Source organism: Paroedura picta, chromosome 9 (assembly GCF_049243985.1).
Source record: "Paroedura picta isolate Pp20150507F chromosome 9, Ppicta_v3.0, whole genome shotgun sequence".
NCBI classification, from domain to species: Eukaryota; Metazoa; Chordata; class Lepidosauria; order Squamata; family Gekkonidae; genus Paroedura; species Paroedura picta.
Window position 1 is genome coordinate 60,172,198 of NC_135377.1, and position 21,409 is coordinate 60,193,606.

Genomic DNA, 21,409 nt, shown 5'->3' on the forward strand with positions numbered 1-21,409 from the left:
ATGCTCTAAAGGCAGAACCTCTGTAATTGATTGATTCTACAGGACTTCCCACCAGAGCAAATGCTGCATGAAAGCCCAGGGCCTGGATAGCGTTCAGGTGAACATCAAGAGCCAGCAGTTTCCCAAAGACGGTCTTAAGACACATTGACCTCTACTTTCATAAGTGCCAGTTAGCCCTTGCTGATCAAGTATGACTTGATGAACAGTCTAAACCAGGGGTAGTCAAACTGCGGCCCTCCAGATGTCCATGGACTACAATTCCCATGAGCCCCTGCCCGCATTTGCTGGCAGGGGCTCCTAGGAATTGTAGTCCATGGACATCTGGAGGGGCGCAGTTTGACTACCCCTGGTCTAAACGCTTGTAACCAAGCCCTGACTCAAGGGGAGGATGTTTCAGTTCCTAATGGAGTGCCACATCAGCCACACAGCAAGGCATGTCTGTATAATAATTTTTTTCAGAAAAATATAAAAGAAGATGGTCAATGTTTTCATGTACTGAGACAATCCTTATAGCTACTCCATAGAGCAGGGGTGGCCAACCTGTGGCTTTCCAGATGTCCACTGACAGAGTCTCAGGGTGACTGCAGTTCATGGACATCCGGAAAGCCAGAGTTTGGCCACCCTGCCATAGATGGTGATAGGCATGACTTTTAGGTTAAAGACTTGTAAATAGGGGGGGGGGACAGTTCTTGTAGGAAAAGAATCTTTAATATTTGTGTGTTCTTTCCATACAAGCACCAGTTTTGTATTGTTTTGTTTTTTCCTAATTTCTTCGTTAGACTTGGTGTGGCCCTTTTCTTCTTTCAGGTTAAAGATTTGAATAGTACCCGGAATCGCCATTTTGGGGGGAAAGTTTAGCAAACTGCCGGCATTAAGTTCCACTATTTAGAATGATAAAATATGGACAAGCACAGTAAAAAAAACTGACACGTTCTCTCAGGAAATGGTATTCATTTAATTTCAAGGAAAATCACAGATTTCTAAAGTTGTAGCCTAATGGTAATTGCTTTTCTCCTCTCGTCTTCATTTCTACCTTTTCTTTCCAAGGAAGATATAAAATACAGAGAGGCTGTGTGGTATACTGATCAGAGTGTCAGACTATGATCTGGCAGACTTTGATTCACTGGTTGACCTTGGGCCAGTCAGGCACTCTCAGCCTACCCAATCTCATGGGGCTATTGTGAGAATAAAATGGAAGCAAGGAGACCAACACAGACCACGTGGGGTCACCACTAGACTGAAAGTGGGAACAAAATATAAATGGAGCAAAATAAATCAGTAAAATATTTTCCGCACAAAAGGAAGAACAATAAAATGCAGTAGTACAGTACAATCTGTCCCAAGAATTTAAAAGAGGATTGATGTTTAGATTGTTTCGTGCTACTTTCTCTCAGATAATCAAATCTGCTTCCATCAAAATACATCAAGATACAACATGTTGCTATAGATTCAGATTCAACCCTTCCCCTGGTGCTCAAGGCCATTTCTTCATGCCATTCTTTTTCTTCAAGTGGTTCTGCTTCAACCTTCACAGGCGGCTCATTGAATCCCTCTGGAGAAGCCCCTGCAAACTGCTTCCAGACAGATTTAGGCAATTAAGGAAAAAGCAGTCCCGGTCGGACAGGGACGGGTGCAGGATCAGGCTAGTTCTTTATGCCCTGGCCCCTCCCTTCTCTTGAACAGAAACATCAGGAAGAAAAATATCCAGTGCCAAAACAGGGAGCTTATTTGTTTTGTTTTGTTCACTAAGTATGGAAATGGTGTGAAATTTTATTCCAAGGACAACTGGATAAACTCTCTGAGGTTTTGGTAGAAAATCTCATGTTTAGTTGCTGCTGACAGCTGTTGACGCAGTGAAAAGTGTCTTAGGAACAGGTCAGAAAGCTGCACTACAGTAGCACAACATGGATACCAGAAAGGGTTTAGAAAGCTCTTTTTTTTAAAGCAGGTTTAATTCTTTTCCCCTTGAAGTTCTTTGCAGATGGACATTAACTTTTATGTAATGACCATAATGGAACTCCCCACCCTATAAGAGTCCAGCTAACAGCTGGGTAGATGCTCTAACAATATTTCAGAAGACACCAAGGTAAACTCTGTGTGCTTGTAACAGAAAACCATGCTTGAGGGGTCTAGTGAAGTACCAGTTTCCTTGTTGCCAAGCAGTCTGCGATGGCCATGCTCATCAAATACTGCGGCAGCTATGTACTTTCATTTCAAAACAAAAAAGGGAAGCTGCATTAATAAAAAAAGAGAGAAGCACACATAATGAGCTTTATATTATTTAAAAGAAAACTCATTGGCTCTGCAATCCTATCCCAAGTGTCCTTGTGCATGATCAACAGCAAAGAAGCTGATAAAGTTTTCATTCCTTCTACAGAAAAGTGAATTTTAGCCTCAGGAATTTTTTGCAGATCTGAAGCTACTTTAGCATGTTTCTTCCTCTTCCTCTACAGCAGTTCAGTCCCCCCAAATAGCCAGACAAATTCACAACATTGTTCTCTACTGGGTCAGTTTCAGCTATTCTGGACCATTCTAGAATGGGTAAATGGGTAGCCAGAATCAATTTGGCCAAACCAACAAGAAATGATCATTTTCATTCCAAATTAAAATATTAAGATGAACCACTGGAGATAAAAAAGAACAACACATAATGCTAAAATTAATTAATGTTACTAAAGGTTTGATCTAGTATATTGATCAGCGAATGAATTGTGAAATGTTTTGATTACCTGGCTGTGTTGTAATGGCTGTGTTTATTCCATCTAATCTCTTTTTCACACAGTACAAAGGGCAAAATGAAGTTGGTAGGAGCACCAAATGATGACCCTGGGAAGGATGGCATGTCAGATAAAATGAAGGAAGGACAACATCTTTTGTTGTATACCAGCATGCATGTAAAGTGAGCCTCCAATGGTACCATCCTACCCAGAATTACACCCTCCCAAATTCATTGGCTTAGAACAGCCTGCTTCAACATTTTTACCAGTGAAAAATCCTTGAAACATTCTTCAGACTTCAAGAACCTTCAAGTGGGGTGATCATCCAAAGTATGGTTGGGAAGTAGAACTGTATACCCACTCACCTGGGGCCCCTCCCCTTTCCACTCCCTTCAGGCCCATCATTAGCCATTTTGGGACAGTGGGGCAGGTTGACAGGACCATATATGGTCATATCACCCAATAAATGTTTAATACATTTTTTAAATTGGGAAACCCTTCCAAGGCCATCAAGAAATCCCAGGGCTTCACTAAACCCTGGTTGAAGACTGCTAGCTGGTGGTTAGCTCAACCTTTTTTGTAGCTTGACACACAATCCCAGGGATACAATACACCTTCAAGGTGATGCTTGGCAAGGACTTGTGTATTGTAGAAATGCCTTACTAGATAAACTGCAGCAATTAGGAATTCCTAGGTTATCATGCTGCACATCCTTATGCAAAACAACAGCATTAAACCTTAGAAGGTTACACTGCTCAGAAAGTATGTCTTTACTACAGGACTAAACTCATATTTATCTGATGCCTTTATCACTCTGAGAATGGGAGGGGGTAGTTTTGCGCTACCAAAGAGTTTTCAAGGTTAAGCCAGTGCTGGCACTGTACTTATCACTGTCAGCAGTAAAATAATTGGGTAGCAGGGAAGAGTGTATTAGAAGTGTTAGATTAGGGGAAAGAAGGGGGCTGCCTGACAGCATAATTAATATCGCAGAAGGAGGAGAAGAACTTTGTGCTCCCTAATAAATTTAAACAAAAATGAGATGCTTCACATATTTCTATACACATTGCCATAAATCCCTATAAACTCCAATGGGTAGCACTTTTTTAAAAATGTACATCTGCAAACACTCTCTGGTAGTATGCAAAACTGAAAAGTTTTTGTTTTCTTGTGGGGCTTTCTTAAAATAGAATTTCCTGGGTTCAGCTGCCCCTGGAAACCATACCCCTATTCCAGAAGTCCCGTCCCTGCTTCCGGATCTACGTTAGGTGCCTGCAAAATGTGGGAATGAAGGAAAGGGAATGCTAATATGTTCACATGCACATGCCCTTTTTGTTCAAACCAGTGTACCACAGGAGGCTCTAGGGGACAATTAAACATGCATTCTAAGGGCAGATTCAGACATTATAAAGTCCACATGGATGATTCAAGGACTGTCACTTGGCCCCCAACCACGTGGGGGCTGATTCAGGCTGAGGCCATGGCAAGCAGGCAGAAGGGGCTTAAGCCTCTTCCCACACACAACATTTCCCCGACCTCAAATGACTCTAAGAGCCCATTTGCCCAAGTGACTGAGAAGAATAATTGCACAAATGCACAAGCTTTGTCCAGCCAAGACCACAATGTGCACGGAAGTATAGAGATTGCTTAGTGTTTATTGTCCGGCATTGCACATGGGAGGTCTGGAGTACCTGTAGAGTGAACCAAAGACTGAAAGGCAGCTCATGGAAGCTTTCTAGTCATTATCTGCGTGAGAGCTTTTCCTGCTCCCATGGGAAGAGAATAGAGAGTCCAGGCTCAACAGTATAGTGTTCGGCATACAGAACAATCCACAGCAGAATGACCAATAAAAGTAAATTGAGACTGGACTTTTAAACTTCTCAGCAATATCTTTTTTCATTCACATAGCAGCAGGTGCCTGGCTTGCTCTTCTCCAGGGCTGTCGTTTCTTAGGGCTGATCCTGAGTTGAGCAGGGGGTTGGACTAGATGACTTGTATGGCCCCTTCCAACTCTATGATTCTATGATTCCCTGGTGCCTTTTTCCTTTGCTTAGGCCTTCAAGACCACTTGTGAATTGCTTGCTTGTGGGCCTCTGCTGATCACCCGGCCACCACTGTGGCAGTTGGGTTCAGAAAGGCTGCCGAGGTCAAGAATTAATGACAAATACCATTAAAGAAACACTTGCTTCTGCTTCCATCTTGGCGCTCTTCACACAATATATAATGGCATCTTTGCTACCAAAGCAAGCTACAAAGCTCTGCTGCTGATCCATTGATAAACAGGCTTTTCACACAGGATTCCTTTCCCAGCCTGCCACTGGATATAAGCCCCTGTCTGCAAAGCAAACTCCACATTACGTCGGGCTTCACCTTAATTGTCGCTTGAACTGGCATGAGTCGGGAAAGTTCGATCCAATCACTTTCTCAGAGAATAGAAATAGAGATGCAGAAGTTTCCCTCCTCCTTGCTTGCTACTGCTTTCTGTATTTCAGAGGGACGAGGATGCTTTCACACTGGCTTTCTGAGTGCTTTCCAAGCTGCCTGTAAGAACCACGTTCAGCACGGGGAAGCTGCAGGCAGAATACCTTGGCATTTCCCGCAAACAACACTACCAGGTAGAGTGCTGCCCTCTGAGAGAGCAGAAGCTCAATGTCAGCCAGGTACTTTTTGAAAGCCAACTTGGTGTAATGGTAAGAGCGGCAGCCTCAAACCTGAACAGCTGGATTTGATACCCCCCTCCTCCACATGCAGCCAGCTGGGTGACCTTGGGCCAGTCTCCATTCTCTCACAGCTCTCTCAGGCTCATGTACCTCACAAAGTGTCTGTTGTGGGAAGAGGAAGGCTAGATTATTGTAAGCTGCTTTGAGACTCCTTCAGGTAGTAAAAAAGCAGGGTACAAAAAAACAGCTCTTTTCTTCTACTTCTTCTGATTCCAGGTCCTTCTGAGTAAGCAGTAACTTTCTTCTTAGGCAATAAGTCTTTTATCATCTTGACACGCTTGCTCCCAGTTGTAACATACTTGCCAAGGGATAAACTTTAATTAAAAGGCTTCCAAGTAGTCTCCAGCATGGATCTTAAAAACAGCAACTTCAGTTAAATGGTCAAAACACAGAACAAGAACCTATAACAGAACCAATTCAGGCATTCAAATGTGCAACACCACCACCCACTGGCTGGGATGATGATATAACATAATCTGAGACATTCTGGGATTTGCCAGAATCTGTTTTGCCTTTGTTTTTCTAAGGCAGGGATTCTCAACCGGGGGCCAAGGACCCCTGGGGGTCCGCAAAAGCTCCGGAGGAGGTCCGCAGGAACTCCAGAGGGGATCCATGGCCTTTCCCCTCTTGCCATAATGGACTTGGACAAAAACTAGGAAACCAGTCTCTTCCATCGTTCTCCCTCACCCTCTCCGGAGTATGAGTGGGTTCTCTTGTGAGGGGGCAGAGCCTGCATGCCTAATCCTACCTTGAACTGCCTCCAGTCTATCACCCCCTTAGTCCTGCCAATTAACTTAAGTAGGGATGTCACTTCCAGTGACTTGTCACTTCTGGGAGCGTGACAGAGAGGTGTGGCCAGCTAACACCACTTCTGGAGCTCCTTGAAGCCTGAAAAATTATTCCAGTGGCTCCTCCATGGTCAAAAGGTTGAAAAGGACTGTTCTATGGCCATCACAAGAGCTGATATTCTTTATACACACACACACACACACACACACACACACAAAGGGATACAAAGGAGAAAAGGTGTTACATATAACAAATCATATTTGAAAATGACTATACATTGTAGGGTATATTTTTAAACTAACCCCCCCAAAGTCATCTTCATCATAATCTTTATAATAATCCTTACTTCAGACATTCTAACTTCTAAACATTATAACTAATCTATTTTACCACTATATTATTAATTTTTGTAATTGCTACATATTCCATATCCTCATCATCTCTACATGGAGAATGGATCAACACCTGTCAGGAGGGTGTGATTTTTAAGTCTTCGAGAAAGTGGTGGGACTGGACATGATCGCCCTTTGTGGTCTCTTCCAGTTCTATGCGATTTTGATTCAACTGTAACAACTTCAACCATTAGTAGATAAAATAAAAATAAATAAATATAAAAATCTATTATATATCTCACAATTAAAACAAATATTATTCAAATTCTTTATACAGTTACATTAAAATTTATTCTCATTCTCCTGCAACACTTTAATACACTTGCTATATATTTATATACTATTTAAAATTACTTCATAATAAACTCTCCATCTCTCCTTAGATTTGTCGGATATGTTAATTTCGCCATAACTGCATAGTTGGCCAGTTTATTATTATTCCTTCCACAGTTAGACTGACATCAGATTTCCATTTTGCTAACCACTGTCACCATATATTTCAAATATCTCTTCTAAAACTGTTGGCAATTTGCCTGGATATATGTCCAATAACATATTCTTGGCTTCCATAGGAATTTTGAATGTTAATACATTTTGCATTTTTCCATGTATTTTCTTTCAATATCTTTTTGCTTTTTTAGAGGTGGAGTTCCAACTATTTTGTGCCATTTCCACGATTTTCCTTAATAGTTTTAATTTTCTCAGTGTACATTGGAGAAATGTACCAGGTGAAAAACATTTTATACCAGTGTTCTTTTAACAACTGGCTGGCTGTAAATGTAATTCCTTTTCCCCAAAAATATTCCCATTGGATACATAGGTTTTTGCTCTCTAAGGTTCAGCATCCATTTAATCATCCATTTTTTCATTTGTTCTTCTGTTTTAAACTGAAGTAATGATTTAAATATTCATCATCATAATAAAAGAGGTGTAATCAACCATTCGAACACAGTCTCTTAGGGCACCACTTTCCATATTAATTACTTTCTTCAATCTTGAAAGTGATAATATAGTAAACACTAGATATTAATTATTTCATCTGTGATATCTTGCCAACATTTATATTTCCCCTGAGCATTTATGCATATAAACTAGGTTAAAAATCACTTTTGTATCTTGTATTCTTATTATGATAAGCTTCTACTAGGGACATATGGAGGATTTGGAGGGTTCAACAGATTCCAATGTGAGAACCATATTCTAAATAATCCATCTCTAATTAAGTGACTTTTTTCTTGTGTTATAATCATTTTGACCGATTTCTTTATCCATAATTATGCACACCTTCAAATAGATCTGCTGATTCAAATTCTACTATTCTTTGTTTTGGATTTTTAATCCAATCTTCAATCCAGACCAAACCCGCCATTTAATTATATCATTTTACTAGCAAGAAAGCCCATTGCAAGCAGGAATTCAATGGGCGCTAGGACCCAGGGGACACCAGGAGGTGCAGATCTCTCTCTGTCTCTCTTTCTCCCTCTCTTGGTGTGTCTTGGTATGCCTCGCAGCAGGAGGCAGAGCAGGTAATTAGGGCTTGTTTGTAGGAGGGAAGGAGGGCTGGTCTGCAGTTTGGGGCAGCTCTCTCTGTCTGTCTCTCTCCCGCCGTCACAGTAGGGGCAGCTCTCTGTGTGTCTCTGTCAGCAGCTTGGGGCAGCTCTATCTCTCTCTCTGCCTCCCTCACAGCAGGAGTGATAGCAGGTAATGAGGGCTTGTGTTCAGTCTGGCAGGGCTCTGTATGTCTCTCTCTGTCTCTGGTGCATCTGAGAGGAATGTGGCTAGTGTCCAGGGAGGGTGGGCGGGAGCTGTAGGGGCAGGGCCAATCAGGGTGCAGCCAGCGTTGCATGTATAAGGACAGGGGTAGTCAAACTGCGGCCCTCCAGATGTCCATGGACTACAATTCCCAGGAGCCCCTGCCAGCATTCGCTGGCAGGGGCTCCTGGGAATTGTAGTCCATGGACATCTGGAGGGCCGCAGTTTGACTACCCCTGGATAAGGATATGTGGAACTGCTAGAGCCCCCCTAATATTTTCTCTCAGCCTGAGATATTTTTAAACTTATTATTTTTCTCGACATTGCAAAAAAAATTGTTTCCCTGTCTGCCACTCTGTCAAAAAAATTCTTATACACCCACACACACACACACTATATATATACCATTTGAAATTAAAAATTAAAAATCATTTTAATTGCTGAAAATCTTTCCTTTCACGAGATTTTTTCAGCTTGTATGAATTTGCAAGTATTCTGAAAATTGTTTTTAAAAACATTACATTTATTCCCAAGCAAGTAATAAATTTGGTAGCTAATGTATATTCTGTAATTTTTATAATATCTTCTTCTTGTTCAATCAAAGATTTCATTTTTATCTTTTTTCTGTTGATTTTATATCCTGAGAAGGGTCCAAATTCTTCAACATGTTCCATTACATTTTATAATGATTTTTGTAGATACAAAACGGTTAAAACTACATCACCTGTATAGCTTTTCATTTTCAATTCTGTGCCATCCACTTTTATTCCTTTAATCCTTGCATCCTGCCTTCTTTGTAGCTAGAATATCGCTAAAATTAATAATAGAAATGTTCCTTTTTCAGCCAACATTGCTTCTGCTCATTTTCCATCTATTAAAATCTTTGCTTGCTGGTTTGAATGTCTGCCTTGTATCTAGTTCCAGAATTCTGGGCCACAGCTCATATTCCAAACTACATTGAGTTTAAAAGACCAAGTTATATTATCTTATTTTATGTTATTATTACAACATTATAATATCTGCATCAATCAAAAAATGTTTCTTTTTCTTATTCACAAATTCAACTGCATCTAGTATAACTCATACGTTATTGATGTAGAATACATCTACTGCCATGCTCCCTGTAATGGAAATGATAATGGATGTGACATCCGTTGTCCTACCTCACGGAGCACACCAGTAGATGGCGGCAGCACCAGAGTGGCGAGACCCAGCACTGAGCCCTGTTCAGGGCTCTCATGCCACCACCACTGCCTCCGCTTATCTTCTGAGTCCAGTCCCAACCTCAGGAGAGCAGGACTGGCCTCAGAAGATGGGACATGGTGCCGGTGCCAGAGCAGTGAGGCACAGCACTGAGCCCTGCTGAGTGCTCCACCACGGTGGTACCAGAGCCCTGAAAGAGCACTGTGGCTGCCAGCCACAGGCCAGCCTCCTGAGGCAGCAGACTGCAGAACATGGTAGTGCTCCTGCTGCGAGAGGTAAGGAGGGGGAAGGGAAGGGAGAAGGAGTCTGTGTGTCTATGTGTGTCTGAGAAGAAGGGGGGAACAGGAAGGATGCTGAGGAAGTGAAAGATAAGAGGGAGAGGCAACGGGGTGTGTGGGGGGAAGGAGTCTGTGTTTGCACGTATCTATGTGTGTCTGACACGGGAGGGGGGAGGGACCAGGAAGGACTTTAGGGAAGTGACAGGCAAGGGGTAGAGGCTAAGGGGGAGGGGGGAAGGAGTCTGTGTGTGTGTGTGTTTCTGCCACAGAGAGGGAGGGGGCCAGGACCAAGGAGCCCAAGAGCAGGTATGTGTTCCACATACCCTGTGATAGTCAGATTCTCACTAGAATTTATCTTTCATATCTTTGATACAAAACCTGTTTGATCAATATATATTAAGTCTGGTATGCATTTTCTTACCCGAATGGAATCTGTATCCACTCTGTAGATTCACCTATCAACTGGAACTCCCTTTCTGGGGTGGGGGGGGGATTCGCCCTTCGTGTTAATACACCTTCAGCGAGATACTACTAAAAAAGCTCCCATTCAGGTTAGAAATCTCCATGAGCTGATTTTCAAATACCCCCCACTTACAGACTCTTAGAAGTGCCCTGTCCCAAATTGAGCACTCCCTCCAAAGTTTTTCTGTACATGGGAAAACCACAGTTGGCTAAAGCTATGAGCACCACTAATGTACTAGGTAACACTGTGTGTGAACGAGACCTTGGGGTACTTGTGGATTGTAAGCTAAAGCAGGCAGTGTGATGCAGTGGTAAAAAAGGCAAATGCCATTTTGGGCTGTATCAACAGGGGCATCACATCAAAAGCACAAGATGTCATAGTCCCATTGTATACAGCACTGGTCAGACCACACCTGGAGTACTGTGTGCAGTTCTGGAGGCCTCACTTCAAGAAGGATGTAGATAAAATTGAAAGGGTACAGAGGAGAGTGACGAGGATGATCTGGGGCCAAGGGACCAAGCCCTATGAAGATAGGTAGGTTGAGGGACTTGGGAATGTTCAGCCTGGAGAAAAGGAGGTTGAGAGGGGACTTGATAGCCCTCTTTAAGTATTTGAAAGATTGTCACTTGGAGGAGGGCATGATGCTTTTTCCGTTGGCTGCAGAGGAAAGGACGCGAAGTAATGGGTTTAAACTACAAGTACAACGATATAGGCTAGATATAAGGAAAAAATTTTCACAGTCAGAGTAGTTCAGGAGTGGAATAGGCTGCCTAAGGAGGTTGTGAGCTCCCCCTCACTGGTAGTCTTCAAGCAAAGGTTGGTTACACACTTTTCTTGGATGCTTTAGGATGCTTTGGGCTGATCCTGCATTGAGCAGGGGGTTGGACTAGATGGCCTGTATGGCCCCTTCCAGCTCTATGATTCTATGATTCTAATACTACACATGCAAACCACCATTAAAACAGAAAGGGGGGATTATCATTTTTGAACTCTTCTCAAGATCCATCCCCATCTTTTTCAGCTTCTTAAAGTGTTTTAAATATTCACTTACATACTCACATGCGTTTAATATATAAACTGAATCTATGTGAAGATGGAGGGGGATACAGTGCATGCTACCAAGCAGTCCTCTTTAACACTGAGGCAAAACTTGGGATTATTTAGGATTCATTCATAAAAATATAAGAAGTTGCAATTCTTAGTCATAAGAGAAACTATAGTGGACCAGGCCAATGGTCCATCTAGTCCAACACATCCATGTGTCCAACACATCCATGCTCCCTGTTTTCTACATTACAGGCTTATAGGCACCCAGACAAAATATTTTTGTTCACCTAGGCTGAATGAATTTTATCTCCTTGCCCATTTCTATCCCTGCTCTTATGCTTCTCTTTTATGTTCATTTACATACACCTTTTTTACTGGTTACATTATTGCTGCTGGTTTATTTTTCAATTGTTTTATCTATTAAAAATATTCATAGGCCCATCTTTCTCCTTACCATGCTAGGAACTTGTTAGCCACTTTCAGATTCTCAAGCACACAGGATAATAAAACTTCTATCTTTATACAGCTATCGTTGTATAAACATAAAAGGCTAAGGCCTAAGTGGGCGGAGATTGGGCAGAGAGTGGGCAGACCCGATCCGGGTGAGGGCCCAATTGGAAGATGCGAAGCGCCTTCCGATTGGGCCCTAACCAGGACAGACCAGAGTTCCGGCCAGTTAGGAGGGCTCCCTCGCCCTCCCTTCAGGCCTGCTGGGAAGGAGCCTTTAACAGCCCATGACTGAGGGGAGGGAGGTATTTCCAAGAGCAACACAGGGGAGTCTGAGGGCATGTGTGTGGGCCTTCCTTTGGGGGGGGGGGCTTTCCCCTTCTGCCAAACAGTTGGCTGACAGGGAGGCCGCAGAAAAACTTCTTCTCACTTAAAATACTGCTCTGGCTGGGGGGTTAGACACAGTCAAGCTATGTGTATTTCTTCTTTGCAACTCTCTGTAGATTTGAGGCCACTGCACAGCATTATTCTGCAGACAAAACTGGATGCTGTTGCAGAGGCTCTTTTGTCTTCTATTATATCTGCACAACAAACCTGTGCAGTAGGCCTTAAGTCTTTCAATTCAACAACAACCTGTGTGGGAGGCCTTAAATGTTTCTTCTCTACTACAACCCTGTCCAAAGTAGCCCTTTCTGCCTGGGGAGCTGACCTTTATACTCTGCAGATGACCTGTAATTCCAGAAGCTCTCCACGTCCCACCTGGAGGTTGGCTACCCCTGGGTTGGAAATATTCCTGGAGGTTTGGAGGTGGGACTTCAAAATTGTACAATGCCTCAGAGTCAAAGGAGCCATTTTTTGTCTGCAGTTGGGAGGGAGTGGTGCAGGTGTGTCCCTCCTGGGCTATGGGCTATGGCCAGCCCTTACCAGCAACTGTTTGTATTCTGGGGTGCAGACAGGCAGACCAGCATCAGTCCTGTGAGTGTGGAAAATGCAGGAACATCTAAATAAATATTTACAGCCTGAAACTGTAAATAGTGAACAAGTAAATGGCTGGAGAGACATGGGAACTGAAGTGACTTTTTTCAACCTTGGCCTGGCAAATAAAAAACCAGTATAAAAAACCTTACTAAGGTCAAGACTGCTGGGCACAGAGAGACTTCCTCTTAGGGTTGCCAGCTTCCATGTGAGACTCTCCACCCTGCCTCCCTCATGGGGAGTTTGCTATGGGGGGAAGAAGGGAAGATGATTGGAAAATGCTTTGATACACCTGAGGCCTGCTGGGTCACTGCGGCCCATTCCCAGTTCTCTGACCTCTCACAGCCCCACATCCCTCACAGGTTGTCTATCGTGGGGAGACGAATGGAAAAGGTGTTTGTAAACCGCTTTGAGACTCCTTTGGATAGTAAGCAACAAGGTATAAAAATCCAGTTCTTCTTCTAAGGAGCAATGATGAAAGAAGCATGTGGGCATATAACATTTTATCAACAGTGAAAAAATGGAGACAGAAGGAACAAGGTGGACACCTGTATACTGTAACTATGTGTATTAGGGCAGGGGGACATTTCAGTGTCTGTGGCCTAATTCCCACAAGAAGGGAAATGATGCAGAACTGGGAGGAATTGGTTGCCATGTAATCTCCCCCTAAGAAGAGTCTCCAGTCTGATTTTCCCTTCACATATCTGAAGACATCGCTCTGGAAAGCTCATCTGTAACCACTATGCCACAATTCCCAAAGGTCAGTCCTCTCCCACACTCAATGAACATTCCAAGCCACAGGTTCCTGACACCCATATCTCCACACGGATGCCCTCATTTGCCACCATGCCACCGCAACCCCCCACTCACATTCAACCCCATGCCCTTACAGACTGGACAACTCCTCCCCTTCCTCTTCCCACTCCCAAGCTCTAGCGCCTTGCCCCTAGGCAGGCCTTGCCCCTAGTTTAAATAAATAAATACAATAAACAAACAGGCCCTTCACCAGCAGCCTGAATTAGTACAATCCAACAAAGTCTCTGTTGAACCTATAATCTTCCTATATAATTGGGAGGATTCTCTGACCTGGATAACTCAGGCTTGCCGATCTTGTTAGTCCTTGGAAACTAAGCAGGGCCAGCCCTTGGATGAGAGACCTCTGAGGAACACCAGGGCTGTGATGCAGAGGCAAGCAATGGCAAATCACCTATGAATGTCTCTGGTCTTGAAAATTCTATGAGAATAGAAGTCAGCTGTGACTTGATGGCACTTTCCACCATTATCACTTTGGAGAGTTAGCAAAGAAGTTTTCATTCATTCAGTCTCTCCCTCGTTACATGTGTGCATGCATGCATGTGCGAGCATATTTGCATGAGAGCCAGTTTGGTGTAGTGGTTAGGAGTGCGGACTTCTAATCTGGCGAGCCAGGTTCGATTCTGCGCTCCCCCACATGCAACCAGCTGGGTGACCCTGGACTCCCCACGGCACTGATAAAACTGTTCTGACCGAGCAGTGATATCAGCGCTCTCTCAGCCTCACCCACCTCACAGGGTGTCTGTTGTGGGGAGAGGAAAGGGAAGGCGACTGTAAACCGCTTTGAGCCTCCTTCGGGTAGGGGAAAGCGGCATATAAGAACCAACTCTTCTTCTTCTTCATGAAAGTTGGGGTAAATCCTACAGGAATGTTCTCTTTTTCCTGACACTTTGCAATGGTTTCGTTTAAAACCTATCAGCACCCTCAAGTGGGTAAATAGAGCAAGTGCATTTTAGCCGTTTAAAAAAATAGCAGCAAACAGGCTTTTTAATGAAAGATACTTGGTTCTTAGATTTTTTTTAAAAAGCCATCTTACTAATAACTCTTCCTTTTTAAAAAGCTGACCTTTTGAAGTGTGGCTTTTTGCACCATAGTACATAGATAATACATGAAATAGTGGCTTGTATGGTTCCAGATCAGAGTGTGCAATTTGTGTTTAATCCGGTATTTTTCAGGTGAGGGCTATTGGGCCCCAAAACATTTAGGTATGGTCGAAAAATCCCTGATCCCAATACCCCATTCACTGCTTTCCTTCCATTTTCTTGCCAGCCCTTGCCACTTTCTACATTTTTCATACTGTGGAGTTCAAATTGCTAAGCCACCCTTGAATCCGACTCACGATCGTCCAAAATGTCCTGTAGATCTCACTGGCATTCTTCATTTAAACTTTTCCAGTATAAAAAAACATTTTGGGACCTGAGTACCCTTAGGTTTGTAGGAACATCATGCCTGTCTGTACATGGTCCATTGTGTAGGTTTTTGGATCCGCACTTTAGAGGTCACATTCAGAATTACATATAGCATGGTTAAACTGTGTGCTGGCAGTAGTATAAATATTTGTCTCTTGATTCAAGGAATGACAGTTTTAAGATGAATTTCTCATGTGCTTTTTAAAAGGAAAGTTCTTTAAAAACCACTCAAATACCCCTTGCCTTGAGTTCGATTAAATAATTGATTATAATAACCTTTAAAAGGAACTGTTGAATAGCTCTGTAGAGAATTAACAGGAAGGTTGAAAAATATACCTAAAACAATGTGTATCCACCGTTTTTGCATCTGAAGGCCAATACAAATTCATTTCCATTTGAAAAATCAAAAGTTACACACCCAGTTAAGCATAAGAAATCTGGACAATCAGGTATTGGAGGGAAGAGCCAGATAAAAGCTTTGACGTAATGTGAGGGGAGCCATCAAGGACATTAAGTGGTTTGCTGGACTGCTGACAAATATGCGCATGAGGAACAGACTGCCAGAACTTTATTATGGCCGTAGATCAGCACAAGAAAATGAGGTACAATCATTTAAGATCAATCAAAACAGTTTACAATACACTAATATGCTGGGTAGAACATGTGTGTGTGCATGGGTGTTTTAAGGGGTAAAATTTAGTCTTCTGTGGACTGTGGGAATATGTTTTCCCTCAACACTTATTTTAGCATACTTCTACACACTATGCACACACACATTAAAACTGCAGTACCAAGTTAGAGTAGCCCCGGGAAGTGCCTTAAAATTATGTCTACACAAGCTAGCCAACATCCTGTTACTACCCAGACAGGCTGGGATCTTGCAGGAAGCGATGGGAAGGAGAGAAATAATATGGAAATTCCTGTTTGTTTTTGCTTCCCCCCTTCCTCTAGAGAGCCAGTTTGGTGTAGTGATTAGGAGTGTGGACTTCTAATCTGGCATGCCGGGTTCGATTCTGTGCTCCCCCACATGCAACCAGCTGGGTGACCTTGGGCTCGCCATGGCACTGATAAAACTGTTCTGACCGAGCAGTGATATCAGTGCTCTCTCAGCCGCACCCACTCCACAGGGTGTCTGTTGTGGGGAGAGGAAAGGGAAGGCGACTGTAAGCCATTTTGAGCCTCCTTCGGGTAGAGAAAAGCAGCATATAAGAACCAACTCTTCTTCTTCTTCTTCAATTTGCTCTCAGCATTTACATGCCTCTTGTGCATAGTGCCCTTTCTGGGGAAAGTTCTTTGCTAATTTACAAGGTAATGTTTTCCCATATATCTGAAAAGTAGCCTCATTAGGAAAAGATTCCTATTTTGTCAGCGAATTGTCTGATTGTGCTGGACTGTTGATTGGCATAGAGAGCTGGCTGCTTCAACATTAGCTATAGGGATTGCTACATTCACAGACATATATTTATCTGACCTTTACAATTACGTTTTGACCACATTATGTATCGACGGACATACTTTAAAAAATTCAAAACATTTTTCTTGACACAGAAAAGTCTACATCTATTTTGCATTCGCATTGAATTTCCAGAAAAAAAGAGACAATCCATTTATATTTCATACAGATTATTTTCTGCATGTGTGCTATAAACTATCTGTCAGTAAGTCCTGAGAAATATATAACGTAAAGAATGGATACACTAGCAACAGATTTAGTTTTGTTGACTTATAATTCCCTTTAAGTACCAGAATGAAAAATCCTTCTCAGTGGGAAGATGTTAATACAGGACAGTTTTAGCCATGCACCACAAACACGACAAGTAACAAGAATGTAAAAATAAAGTTGAAGAATCTCAACCCAGTTTACATTCTTCAGGTTAGTCGATTTTTTGCACATTCAGCTTGTGAAAACTATTACAAAGCAATAATGAAAACTGGCAAGCAAGAAAAAAATAGGTGTAGAGCTTTTTCGAAAAAAGATGCAATGGGAAATTATGCTTTACCAAACCAAAAAAGTGAACAAAAGCACCCACTGGGAAAACGTCATGTCCTCAAATGCAAAGATGGATAAGATGCATTTTTAATAGATTCTGCCGTGGAGGTGATAGAAGTGCAACTTTCTTAAGAAACTGTGACTGCTAACTACAATAAGTAATAAGCAGACTTCAAGATGTTGTCTCTTATTGTTCAGTGATAGCAAGAATTACCAAGACACATTCAGCAAAGATGTCACTGATAATAATAGCAGTGATAGTCACACATTCAAAGTATTACAGCAATGGCTCCGATTGTGGGAATTTGTGAGCTCACTGTAATATCTTTGTATTGTTTTTATTGTTGCCTTTTAAATTTTAAATGCTGTTAACCACCCGAGTCCCATTTGGGAGAGAGGGAGCGGGATATAAATTTGATAAACAAATAAATAAAATGGAATATGGCTGACAAGAGCATTGGGGGTTTTGTTCTTGTAGCAGAGACACGCAGCACAGAAGTGATGTAAGAACTAAACGTGCTCATTTGAAAAGAAGACTTAGCAATCTGTCATAGCCAATTCTGGTTCCATTCAACAGTTTGAAAGCTGTTCTATCAATAGCTGAGCCCTAGAATTACAGCTATAAATCTACTGAATTATGAAATTAACCATGGAAATCCCCTGACAAAGGAACTGTACGCTTTAAGTGAGTTACACAAGATCTATCCTTCCTACTTTCACAGTTTCAGACAGCATCTACGTTTCTGACAAGTAGATAAATAAATAAAATAACCAGCCTATGACTCACTGCCAGAGCCATGAAAGAGAAGATGATGTAAATAGTATTTAAGACTGAGTACCGCCCAATGAGTTATTTCATATTTAGCCAGGGAACTGTAAGGGGAGTTTTAAAAGTCTAAAGCCTGTAAAAGAATGAAAAGCTGCTTGAGAAAGAAAAATAATGCATCTTTTTTCCTCAGTCAGTGGTGAAACTGAACTGGTTGATGTTAGGAAAAACACAGCACAGGCACCGTTTTAGTAGAAATGACAACCATGCATTCATTTCTAACGTGGCAAAAATATATAAGTAAAAGAATGGCAAAGACGAGCAGGATGGATGGTGCTCCCAATGGCAACTTCATGCAGCATGGATTTGTAAAGTACCTACCCAGAAAGGATCTCTTTGGAGGTGTTTTGATTTCTTCATCTTTACTATCTGCAGCTATGTTCAAAAAAGTGAAGAGAAAGGAAAGAGAAGACACATTGGACTCCATACAGCAGCAGAACTTTTAGTGGACTGTATCAATAGGTTAGTGTTAGCTTTTCTTGTGAGTAGTCATGCCAGAAGATTTTTAGTTCCCGCGCTATCCAGCATTCGCTTGGAATTCTGTCTCTGAAACCAGATGGAAGGGCAATGGAATCACTACAGGTAGCCTGAAAGCATCTGAAAAGATCAGGGAGGAAATTAAACAATCTAATGAACAGGATTCTTGACCAAATTTCAAGCCATTGAGATTACGTTGTTCTTTTTCACTTGCCTCGCTAAGAAGAAATGTTGAAAGAAGGTTCCATTGTAAAAGTTTCAGGAACAAGGAACAGCAATTTGAGAGAGCTTAGTGTAGTGAAACAATGGTTGTCAAGAGGCCATCAACCGTTTTATCCAAGAAACAGTTCATGGTCAAAGCAGACTTTCCCTTGGAAAGTCCACAATTCAATTATCTGCACAGGTACTACCCAGACCCACTCATTGCAAAAGAACAGCTTGATTATTGTCAGGATATACCATCCATTTGAGAGGGGAAATGGATTACACTCTTTCCTCCTAATTTAGGAATTGCCCCTCCAGCAGCGTTTCATGTCCAAGAGAACATCTAGGGTGATCTCCCATTTTGCTGTTCTTATGCCTGTCCTGACAAGTAAGTTTGTGGAGTGTGAATAGCTGGCCTCACCATTCGGAGAAGGAAAAACTGGAAGACCAACTCCCTTCTAGAGCAGGGGTAGTCAACCTGTGGTCCTCCAGATGTCCATGGACTACAATTCCCATGAGCCCCTGTCAGCGTTTGCTGGCAGGGGCTCATTGGAATTGTAGTCCATGAACATCTGGAGGACCACAGGTTGACTACCCCTGTTCTAGAGGACCCACTGCCTGAGTATTTTAGGGGGGCTGATTGTGTGTGCTGTTTTAAAAAATTATATTGTATGTTGATTTTATTGATGTTACCCACCCTGTGTTAGAAGGGTGGGCTATAAATAAAATATTGCTGTTGTTGTTATTGTTACTGTCCTGGTGAGTGTGGCAGAATGGCCCTACTGACCTGCAGGCCCCACTCCATTTCCACCATCTCATATGCCTAGACCCCCAAGATCATGCTGAAACCACTCTCCCAACTCCTATCTCATGCTTTTTTGGTACACTGTCAATGACTGGTCAATTTGGGAATTACCCGAGAAAGGGTCAGAATTCCTAGTCTTCTTTCATGGAGCAGATTAAAGACCTCACCTACAGCTCACATCTTCCACTTCACAACAACTGGTTAGCAAGAGAATTGCTTACTACACTTGTGCACTCCTGGGGAATTAGCAATCTGGCAATCAATCAGCTCCCATACCCTGGTGCCAGTTCTGAATAGTATGTTTTAATGATGGAGGTCTATGTGGTGCAGAGAACAACTACCTGCATTTAAAATAGAAAATTATTTATTAAAAGGAAAAAGTCCACAGACATGCTCTGCAAAACAGATTGAGTGAGCCTCTTGTGGCGCAGTGAGCCTCTTGTGGCGCAGAGTGGTAAGGCAGCAGTCAGGCAGTCTGAAAGCTCTGCCAATGAGACTGGGAGTTCAATCCCAGCAGCCGGCTCCAGGTCGACTCAGCCTTCCATCCTTCTGAGGTCTGTAAAATGAGTACCCAGTTTGCTGGGGGGTAAACGGTAATGACTGGGGAAGGCACTGGCAAACCACCCCGTATTGAGCCTGCCATGAAGACACTAGAGGGCATCATCCCAAGGGTCAGACATGACTCGTTGCTTGCACAGAGGATACCTTTACCTTTACCTTTAACAAAAGAAAGGTGAGAATATGCAGTCGCCTGTGCCTCAGTAAACTGCATGTCCTAGCTGGTCATATTCTAAGAGAAACTGTCTAAACTTAGAATTTACATTGATCTGAAAGTTGCCCAGACAAGGGAAGGCAGCCTCGAGTCATCCAGAAGTGACATGACAACCTTCCTAAATTCTATCTTCCATAGGCACTGCCCCCCAAATCTTCTAGCACTTGCCAAGACAACATTGTAAACTCTAGCTGTGACCCTTTCAGTGACTCTGGATCTGGAATATCTGAGTTTCTGGTTAAAACAACCCAGCAAGTAGAGTATTCCCATAAGTGTCTGAGGACAACATGTGAGCCATCCTTAACACATGTAGCATTGCTTGGCAGGACTGTGTGTAAAATGCATTTTCTCTGGATGTAGTTTGATAATGGTACAAATTTAATGGAGGAAAGATGGGAGGAAAGCCTCTTGCAATGACTGTTTTCATTGCAATCAGACCACCTATACCTCATACAAGTCAAGGAGTGGTGACATTAAGATGAAATTGCCAATTATTTCATCACTTTGGAGTTTACAGACTTTTCATTACACTGAATATATATGTAGGTACAAAGACTGGAGAGGAAAAAAATTAAGATTTTAGATGTATTTTACAACTAATTCAAAACTAATTCAAAATTACAACTAATTCAAAACAGGCTGACAGAACAATCTAGACAATAATAGTTCTAGATATCAGATGGTAGTTTCTTCCTACTGTCCCTCCTCTAAGATAAGGCTGTCTGGTTGTTTTGTATAAAGGATGAAGAATCTCACAGACTGAGATTCTTGCAGTCATCACTTCAGTGGTGCCAGGATTCATTAGACTAATTTCAAGGGGGATGTTTTTCTCATTTGCACTGAATCCAAATACACCTAGTTGAGTTTTAATACCAATACAGAATTCTCTCACATCATCTCCAGGGATGCAATCTCTGAGTGCAGGAAGATCCTTCCAGTAAGCGTAATGGCCCTGTTGCAGTGATGGATCAATTAATTCATTATCAGGAGCACAAAATACACTGGTCCCGAAACAAAATAAAAAGCTAATGTTCAATGAAACAATCACAACAGAATGCTTGCTCTGATATTCACAAACCACAATTTCTAAAGGAATACTGGGGGGGGGGGAGAAGAGACCATAATACTGAAAAAGGGGGAGGACTTATTTCTTCATGAAAAACTGGAGAGGGGGGGGGGAGTTCTGTGTCTTTTTTAAGCTACAAGGTGAAGTTTCAGGAGGCCACAATTTATCATGAAATGCCAGAAATATACATCTCACCAATTGTAACTTTGAAGTATGGCTTTTGCACACCAAGTATGGCTTTTGCACACAATCAGCAGAGCCTTCAAA

The 21,409-nt window shown here is 42.3% G+C and overlaps 1 protein-coding gene across 6 annotated transcripts in view; it reads right to left on the bottom strand.

Annotated features, from left to right (window-relative positions):
* The window catches only part of SLC66A2 (solute carrier family 66 member 2), a 68,990-nt gene that overhangs the window by 26,379 nt on the left and 21,202 nt on the right, over nt 1-21,409 (bottom strand). For 2 of the 6 annotated variants that reach the window (XM_077352951.1, XM_077352950.1), the window contains exon 4: nt 18,140-18,193. The exons of 2 other annotated variants lie outside the window; for them this stretch is intronic. In XM_077352951.1, coding sequence (XP_077209066.1) covers nt 18,140-18,193 — 54 coding nt within the window. Of the gene's footprint in view, nt 1-2,729; nt 2,827-18,139; nt 18,194-21,409 lie in introns of all 6 variants that reach the window. 2 more of the 6 variants (XM_077352955.1, XM_077352956.1) reach the window with 2 other exon arrangements.